General features: G+C 44.7%; 1 protein-coding gene across 1 annotated transcript in view; it reads left to right on the top strand.

The window, feature by feature from the left end:
- The first annotated feature begins 8729 nt into the window (after positions 1–8729).
- EGLN3 (egl-9 family hypoxia inducible factor 3) overlaps positions 8730–9919 on the top strand; it is a 28323-nt gene continuing 27133 nt past the window's right edge. Inside the window, exon 1 of the mRNA XM_059710321.1 lies at positions 8730–9442. Coding sequence (XP_059566304.1) covers positions 9086–9442 — 357 coding nt within the window. The 5' untranslated portion in view covers positions 8730–9085. The remainder of the gene's footprint in view (positions 9443–9919) is intronic.

Raw genomic sequence — 9919 nt, 5'->3', positions numbered from 1 at the left:
GGAAAACAGAAATCATTCTGGATATTTCAAACAGAGGGAATTTATCCTAAGAAAATTAGGTTATCTGTTAGAATGCTTTTAACTTCTAGTACAGTAAACCCTCAATACGGACCTTGATATAACGGACAAAATTTCCAGTCCATATGTCTTATATGAAAATTAACATCCTGTTAATTTAAAAATGCTTTTAACCAAGATTTGCTTATAGTTAAATTAACAGGTTACTTGTTGTTGTTATTAATTCACTTTTATTTTTAATAAATTTTAGTGAATAGATCGTATGTTGGAAAAAACACTGTGGTAATTTTGCCAATATAAATACATACTATATATCTACAACCATATTCTACATATTTAAACCCAAGAGTCAGGGCACCTAAACAATGTTCAGTGAATTAATAGCACGTGATCACACCACGTGGTGCATGGTAATTGGTTCTGTTGTCTCCTGGCATGACTTTCTGCAGCAGTTTTAACACCCGTGGCTGATGTCCCCACGTGGGCTAAGCCATGCCCTGGCCCTGTGTGTTTGTTTACTATTGGTGACTGGTGAATGAAAGCATTTACTAGAAGTATTCAGTATGAATTTAAAATTACTTTAATACATATAGAAAACTTCTTTGCAAAATTATACTTTTCCTACATACTTAATTTTAATTCCACAAAATATGTCTATGTAAGTAAAAACAGGTAAACTAATTTGTTAATTTTTTAACATGTGTATTCAGAAAACCTACTTTATTATATAACAGTCTTTCGGCTTTAACGGACACCCCCTTGCCCAATTAGTCCATTATATTGAGGTTTTACTGTAGTTACAAAACTGTTGGAAAGGTGAGAGAAATAGAAAGGGGAAGGTGTGGAAACCGAGAGGTGAGTGTCTGCAGGAAGGCAGGACCACTCCCAAGGCTGGAGGAAAAAAGCGGTGGTGATGTTATCAGAGCCCAGAAGTGTCTGGCATCTGACACAGCGGAGCTGCGGATGCTGCTGGAGCTGGCCACTGCCCCAGCCACCAATGCTGTTGCTGGGACTGCCGAGGCTCCTGGAGCCCACAGCCGCTCTTTGCTACCACAGCCACTGCCAGAAGCTTTAAAAAAGGGGGCTCTTCCTCATCCAGTTTCCCACCAGTGCTTCCCACTGGCAGCATCTAACTGAGCCAGCTGGCAAAGGAGTCTGGGAGACTCAAGTCGGGATTCCAGCCACCTCCAACAGTGCACACAAAGGCGGGAATGGTACTAGCGCCAATAAGCCACTGAATCCCATATTCTTTACAAATACACATTTCTTTTTTTCTACAAAGGCAATATGTTTCCATTAGAGAATAATTAGAAAATACAAACAGGGCATTAAAAACTGCCATATTCATGCCCTGACCGGTTTGGCTCAGTGGATAGAGTGTCGGCCTGCGGACTGAAGGGTCCCGGTTCTATTTCGGTCAAGGGCATGTACCTTGGTTGTGGCCGCATCCCCAGTGGGGAGTGTGCAGGAGGCAGCTGATCGATGTTTCTCTCTCATCGATGTTTCTAACTCTCTATCCCTCTCCCCTCCTCCCTGTAAAAAATCAATCAAATATATTTTTTTAAAAAACCTGCCATATTCCCATATACCCAGAAACAATCATTAATAGCATCTTGGGGTCTCTCTCTCTCTCTCTCAAAAAGGGACTCTTACTCTATATTCGGTTCTATAACGCACTGTACAAAATTTTTGCAATAAAACACTTGCTGGACATTTATTTTGTTCCAACTAGTTCCCAGTATTGAATATTTATGTTCTACCAACATTTTCCTATTATAAATATAAAAGGGGAATTATTGCTTGAAAACAAATTTGCAATTTATAAAAACAATTTATAAAGAATATAATCATAATCTGTAGTTTGACTATTATGAGATTGTTTGCTTAGGTAGAAAGAGAAAACTATTTTAAACATAAAGTAAAATGCCAGGTCTTTTCCTATCCTATTCATTTCTTTTGTTGGGGAGCAAAAAGCACTGTAGAATTTCTGAGCTGGGAATGCATGCAGGCCAGAGCCGGGGAGGAGCGTGATTTGCAGGCTGTACTAGAACCGTCCTGCTGCCCTCTCTGTCGCTCTTCATGGAGTCAGACCTCTGATGAGAAAGCTGGTCCTCTGGAGGGTGCAGAAGGGTGACATGGAGACAAGGTGCCTTTAAGAGCGGACCCATTACTATGGCCACTTGGCAACCATTTCTCATATGTTATCTGCTAGAATGTTTTTGACTACTAGTGGCTGGACTTCCATTGGCTTTAAAGTGAAGAAATGTATTATCTCACATAACGAGAAGTCCAGAGGGAGGACAGGCTCCCAGAATAGTGAGATAAGCCACTCAGTGATGTCACCAAGGTCTCAAGTCCTTTCAACACTCGGTCCCGCCTTTCTGGGTGTTGGCTTCATCCCGAGACTGGCTCCCTTCTTGGTGACTAGGTGGCTGCCAGAGGCCACAGAGCTGCCTGCTGCCTTTTCCACGTTTGGCAGGATATCAATTCTTTTCAGCTTAAGCAGACCAGTGGTTTCAATACTGTTGTACGTTAAAATCATCAGGAGTGTTTTTGAATTATTCATGTATTAATATTATTTCATTTTAATTTTGTTTTATTTATTTATTTATTTATTTATTTATTTACTTACTTACTTACTTACTTATTTCCTATTGTATTTTTTAACTGTCTAGGCCTTATCTGTAATTTAAAAAAAAATTGATTTGGTTGAGAGAGAGGAAGGTGAGAGAGAGAGAGAGAGAGAAACATCGATTGGTTGCCTCCTGTATGCACCCTGATTGGTAATTAAACATGAAGCCTGAGTATGTGCCCTGACTGGGAATCAAACGTGCCATCTGTTGGTGGTATAGGACGACACTCCAACCACCTGAGCCACACCGGCCAGGACCTTGGCCTTATCTTTAGAAAATTAATTTATTAGTCCAGGGTAGGGCCCAGCTGGAGGTAATTTTTAAAAGCTCCCAAGTGATTCTCAGGTACAGCCAGGACAGAGAACCAGTGGATTACACTGGTTTAGGTGACCTGCCTATTGCTAGACTGACAGTCACCAGGATAATACTGATTAGCTTAGGAAAATGGATCTCAGAATATGCTCCCTTCCCTCCCCCCCCCCCGCCCCCCCCCCTGCCCCCAGCAGAAGCAGCTCCAGGGAGCCTGTCAGAAATGCAAATTATCAGGCACCACCCAGACCTATTAATTCAGAAACTCTGGGGGTGGGGTCAGCACTTTGTGCTTTAATAAGCTTTATTCTGATGGACTCACTGCCTCAGACCAGTCAAGCTCCTTCTGTGAAGCTGGGGAGCAGGGAAATGTGTGAGCAAAAGCTGAGGTTTGGGGCAGTGAATCCTGGGGCACTGGACCCTTTAGCACTCCCTCCTCCCAGCACAGGCCAGAGACAGAGAGAGGGATCAGCACCTGAAGCCGGGAGCCGCCTGGCTGTGCAGAGAGGGCCTCTGAATGTTGCCACCAAGCCTAAGTCCCTGCAGTGGGCTCTTAGGAACAGAAGAAGCCATGTTCTGTTGGTATCCAATCCTTTTACCCCAGGGGACTCTCTAGAAGTTTCTGCAGGAGCTAAAGGGCTGAAAAGACTGACTTGGCGTACACTTTCCCGAAAACATTGTGAACTAATTTTAACCACAGCGATATTTCACTAGGGTCCTGGAAAAGAAAAAGACCATTAGGTAAAAACAAAGGAGATCTGCATACAATAAGGACTTTAGTTAATAATATATCAGTATTCATTTATAAACTGTGACATATGTACCATACTCATGTCACATAACAACAGGGGAAACTGGGTGTGGGGTATATGGGAACTCTGTGAAATCAACTTTCTTTCCTGTAGATCTAAAACTGTTGTAAAATAAAAAGGTTCTTTTAAATACGACACATTAAGATGTGAAATTCTAACAGATGGAAACACCTTTGTAAAGGGCTTGTTAAAATTAAGCATAAATGTCTCTTTAAAATGCTTCACATTAATATAACCTTGACACTGTTATATTTTCACGATTGATACCATGTTTTTTTGCCTTGTTTTTAGCCAGGGCAAATGCTTGTTGAACATTTTTAGTTTAAACAAGAGCTGAATTTGAAACTATTAATGAAATTCCTGATATGCCACATTCTCAGGATCTGCACATGGCCAGCATTATCAAAGAGCTAATGGAAGAGGCATAACCTTGTCCATGTGCTTAGGAAGAATTAAGAACATATATAAAAGGTCACTTCCTTTCCCCTCAGACTCGGAAAGAAGGAGGGCGGCTGGACTCCACGGGGGATGGGCTATAGTCAAAGGCATCTTACTCAGAACCCAGTTCATAGTGAGCTCAGGCAGACATCCCCCTCAGGCGCTGTCCTGTTGTTCCAGCAGCTCCATTTCAGTTAAATGTGATTCCTGTGTCCTGAGGGGTGACCCATGCAATCCCGTGGACAGAGGGGTGGCTCATTACCAATGACTCATCTCAGCAGAGTGTACATGAGTGGAATGTGCAATTCCTGGAAACACTGGGCTATATTGGAATGGAGCAAGGAGCAAGGAGCAAGGAGCAAGGAGCAAATCTTATAGTTTGGAAGGATCCCCTCAATGTAGTCCCCTGAGTAATTTATGGTAAGTTTTGCTTACAAGTACCAGTAAGGAAACTGATAACTAAGATGGTCCTTGCAGGGTCAGAGTGTTATAATTAAGAGTCATAACAGAAAGAGGACTGAGGGGCAGTTCTGGTGGGGGCGGCCTCCCCAGGGCAACATGCCTCTCACTAGGCCCTCCTTCACCCCCTTCCAGAAGAGGAGCAGAGGGAACACCAGAAGCACCTGGTGCAGAGCCCCAGTTCCCTCTTCATGCCTGTGACACGCCCAGGACGCTATAAAACCACCACTTGTTGGCCCTGTACAAAAGGCTGTTTCCTGTGTAGGCTGCTCACTGTCCTCTGTCGGTCAACAGGAGGAAAAGCAAGGCTGACAGAAGGATGCTCTTTCAGAAGCAAGCAGCACTGAAAGCACTCCGAATCAAGAGGAGTGGGGAACCAGCCCAAGGAACACATTTTGGATAAAAAATAAAGTACTTAAGGGCAAAACTGTTGCCGTGCCAAGCAAGTAGCTCGAAATAATGTTCCCCCTGATCTTGCTATGCTGGAATCTCTCAGATTTTTTCCATCATTGTTTTACACTCTCAATATGTGACCTTGAACACATTCCTTAGCCTCTCTCTCTCTCTCTCTCTCTCTCTCTCTCTCATTTTTATCTTCACAATGGGGAATATTAATAGTACCTATTTCTTGGCAGTGTTATATGAATTCATCAAAGTAATGTTTACAACACTTTTAGAAAAGTGCCTAGAATATGGTGTTAACAAAAGTGTTTGTTTAATAAATTAATAAATGAATGAATAAGATAGCCCTTGCTCACACTGAAGTCATTCAATGCAACAATAGACCTCTTGATGATATCGCATGGCAAAAACACAGAAAATAATGCTCAGGGAGGGAGCCTCAGGCATGGCAGGACATTGAAGGAGAAGAAGAAACAGAAAGTTTTCATGAGAAATAAAAGTGAATGTGATGGGAAACTCCCATATTACTGGAGGAAATGGAAAATGACGCAGCCCTTTCGAAAACAGTTTAGCAGTATCTCAAAAAGTTAAACACAGAGTTACCATATGACCCAGCAATTCCACTCTTAGATGTATACCCCAAAGAATTGAAAGCAGGTACTCAATAACCAAAAGATGGAAACAACCACATGTTCATTAGCTTATGAGTGAATAAACAAATGTGGCCTATCCGTATAATAGACTATTATTCCGTCATACAAGAGAACAAAGTGCTGATAAATGGTGCAACGGGGATGAACCTGGGAAACATTATACTGAGCGAAAGAAACCAGACACAAAAGGTCCCACGTCCCACGATTCTACTCATAGGGACTATCCAGCATTGGTAAACTCATAGCCACTGAAGGCAGGTTGGTGGCTGTTCAGAGCTGGGTAATTGGGGAGTAACTGCTTAATGGGTGGAGGGTTTTCTTTCCTGGTGGTAAACATGTTTGGAACTAGAGAGTGGCAGTGGTTGCACAAGTTTGTGAATGTACTAAATGCCATTGAATTGTTCAGTTTATAAGGGTTCATTTTATGTTTTGTAAGTCTTACATCATAAAAAATCATACATACGTAAGTGGGACCAGAGTGAGTGCTGTGTTTGTCCTGGTTGAGAATACAGAACATTCCAGACTCCTCTTCCACTCACCAGAAACCTTATTTGAGAAAGTTATCTAATGGGCATTCCTTCTGGGCCCTGGTTTCCGTATCTGTAAGAAAATGAAAGTGGACTAGGTGATTACGAGGAGCCCTTTCATTCCAAATTCTAAGGCAGAGAAATTCAACACCTCTCTTTCCTCCCTGTCTCATCCACATGCTTGGAAACAACTGCATCTGTATTGCAGATGTATACTGGAAGACAATGAATGTTGTTGTAATTAAATTACAGGGAAATTAATTTGTTTTAGTTATTCGTTGTAATATTAGTTATTACAATGACACAAATTAATGGGCAAATAACTGAAACAAATGCACGTTAGCAATTAGCTTGGAGTTTGCCACTGTGATACTTAGGCTCGGAGCCCGTGCACGGCTCCAGCCTGTCTGTGCCCTCCATGTAAGCACACACTGTGCTTTTGCCAGTCACAGTATCTCAAGCTCTCCAGCCAAGTGCAGTGCTGGCAGAATCACGTTGATTGGGAGGCCCTTGATTGATTAATCGATGCCCTTGCCAAGCAGGATGGTGACAAGGGATTAAATACCCTTCTGAATGGCCCACTCTTTGCAGCCAAGTAATCTAGAACAGCTCGAGGCCATCAATCATTAGAACATGCCATAGACCACTGCTCTAATTACAACTAGACTAGTTAGAACTTTACTCTAAAATTATTGAAATGTTATTTGAATAGTACGCCAAATTTACCCAGTCCTGAGACTTGAAGTCTGGGAGGTGGGTATGTAACTGTCTGCATAGTACCCATCACAGCATGAGTCCACAAGTTGTTGAGGACAGGCCATTGTGAACATCACTAATTCATGGAGTTGCTAGGAGTCAGAGCCGTCTCAGTGGCGCATGGCACACACACCTCCACCACCTGCGACTGCAGGTTACCCATCTTCTGTAAATTCCTTCCTAATGATGCCTAGGAGTCCCAGGTGCATCTACATAGACTTCAGCCGGAAGCATTTCAGCCTTCTACCAAGGTTTATCAGTCACCTCCCCACCCCTTAAATTCTGCTTTCTTCAGGGATATCTACTTTGGAGGTCTATAACCTCCAAAAGCTGCACCAACCAGAAGCCACAGTCTGTCCAGGCCCACATTATTAGACAACTACTGGCTGCTAATCTCAGGAGGTCCAAGCATGTGGGCTCCAGGCCGCATGGAGCAGCTGAGAGAATTTAGACAGTGCCTTGAGGCTGGCCAAGTCAAGCCTCCTGAAAGGTCATACCAACGGTGCCAATAACTTGCCCTCTTGGCTGAGAGCCTCTCTCAGTATAACTGGAAGTTCCACCAGTTTCCCATGGACTACTCTTCTTGAACGTTCCTTCTATCTACTTCTTTCCATCACGGAGCAGCAGCGTCCCTTTCCTCTTCCACTCTTCGTTGTTGGCCTGGACTTCATTCCGTTCCTCCTTTCATATTTCTCCTCTCACATGCAGAGAGGAGAAGGCTATAGGAAGGAGAATAAAAGTGAAAAAGCTGGAGGGGATTGTGTGCAAATTAAGCAATGCCTGTAAACCCTGTACATCCTTCTATTTAACTTAGATGAAGAACCTGAGTGCAAATGAATGTAAAATTAAAAATATGAAAATAGCTTTGCATCCAACTTATGAATCTTGTTTTCCTGATTTCGATCTCTGGTGTTCATTAGGAAATAAATAAGATAAAAAACCCATAAATCAGTCAGCTTATCTTTGGGTAACTAAAAACTCTTCTGGTGATATTCCTCCCTCCCTTCCTGTAGGGGAAGTGAGATGAGAACATAGTCTATCTTTTGGGCGATATACCTAAACTGGCTGTTACACAAGCATGTGATTAATTTTGAAGGCTGACTTTCAGAACACCATATTTGAGTAAACATGAAAGATAAGTCAATGAAAACATCCAGCAAAGCAAAATAGGTATTTTCCCGTTTCAATCAGATATCAGGTATGACCCAGCATTTCTTCATTGTGCATTGAACAGAGAGGGTCTTGAATACAGTAGAGGTTAGAGAAATGTTTGTTAATTTTAGTTAAAATGGAATTTCTCTCAGTCGCTCGGTGGCTTGAACTTCCTGACTTGAGGAAAAGGGAATAAGGAAAGGCATCATGATGGTAAAGCTAGAAAGAGATCACTACTTAACATACAGATAATTTGTTCCTGGGTTTATTACTTTGTTCAAAAGCCTGTGAGGTGAGCAGCCAGAATGTGGCAGTAAACTGTGCTATTAATTCCATTTATATTTTCAGAGCTGGGAGTCAGGTTTTCAAGTTTGTTCTTGGACTTTATGCAAAACATATGCAAATCTATAGCATTCTAAAATCCCGTCTCTTTGCCAGCCCCTCCCCTAGTCACAAACAGCCAGGGCTGCGGAGTGGTGGACCCCGGCGGGGGTGGTGGGCGGGGATGGAGGGGAGTGGGGGAAGGGCTGTCCGCGAGGCGGTCCAGGGGCGGAGCCTGGGCGGGGCCGGTGACGCGCCGAGTTGGCCGGCTGCGGGGCTGGACCTCAGCCTTTCCCCGCCTGGGGCCGCCGCCGCACCATTGGTGGCTCCGCGTCTCCAAAAGGGGCCCTTGGACTCCTCACTGGGTCAGTCTGGTGCTGGGTCGTGGAACTCCGCACAACTCCCGCTGGTCCGGAACTGGATCCCTTCTTCCCAGAGTTGCGGGCAACTTTCCCGTCTCCCTGGCGCTGCAGTGGCTCCGGGACCGGGGCAGCCGCTGGTAGCTGAACCCAGGGCCACGCTACCCGCGCCCCGGCTGAGCGCGCGCGTTGGTCTCTCTCTCTCGGTGCACGCTGGGGGTCCCGGAGCTCCGCTCTGCCGGGGAGATGCCTCTGGGACACATCATGAGGCTGGATCTGGAGAAAATCGCCCTGGAGTACATCGTGCCCTGTCTGCACGAAGTCGGCTTCTGCTACCTGGACAACTTCCTTGGCGAGGTGGTGGGCGACTGCGTCCTGGAGCGCGTCAAGCAGCTGCACAGCAACGGAGTCCTGCGGGACGGCCAGCTGGCCGGGCCGCGCGCAGGCGTTTCCAAGCGGCACCTGAGGGGCGACCAGATCACGTGGATCGGGGGCAATGAGGAGGGCTGCGAAGCCATCAGCTTTCTCCTGTCCCTCATCGACAGGCTGGTCCTGTACTGCGGGAGCCGGCTGGGCAAATACTACGTCAAGGAGCGGTCCAAGGTAGGACGCGCGCGGGCGCCCCACCGCTGCTGCAGCCCGCAGGGACCGGAGACATGCGGAGTCTGTTGTCTGTCGCCTTCGCAGGGCTACAAGCGAACTTTAGGTTTTAACCAAGAAGCAAGAAAGAAGTCAGTCTGGTCTTCCCATCCCCCAGGGAAAACCCATGCTAAGGGACTTAGGTGTATCATTATAATGACCTTCTGATAACTTTGAAATAATGCCTCTGGTGGGTGGTACAAGCCGGACAAGCTGTGGCTTTTTGGTCTGATTTTAAGACGTGGAGGTTCTCAAAAGTCCATACGAGGGACAGGTTGTTAGAAAGATTGTGTATGATCCGAGACACACGTGAACTCATGATCTTAACTGCCTACTTTAAAGTCACCTAATATTTGCCCTTCATTGATTTCAAAGGGGATTCCCATGACCGAACTTTTAAAGAATGCTGGAGACAGCTGTGATTTTGCAATGTGGCATTTG

The sequence above is a fragment of the Myotis daubentonii genome, chromosome 1 (genome assembly GCF_963259705.1).
Source record: "Myotis daubentonii chromosome 1, mMyoDau2.1, whole genome shotgun sequence".
Taxonomy (NCBI): Eukaryota; Metazoa; Chordata; class Mammalia; order Chiroptera; family Vespertilionidae; genus Myotis; species Myotis daubentonii.
The sequence above is the reverse complement of the archived record's forward strand: the minus strand, read 5'-3'. Positions and strand labels throughout refer to the sequence as shown.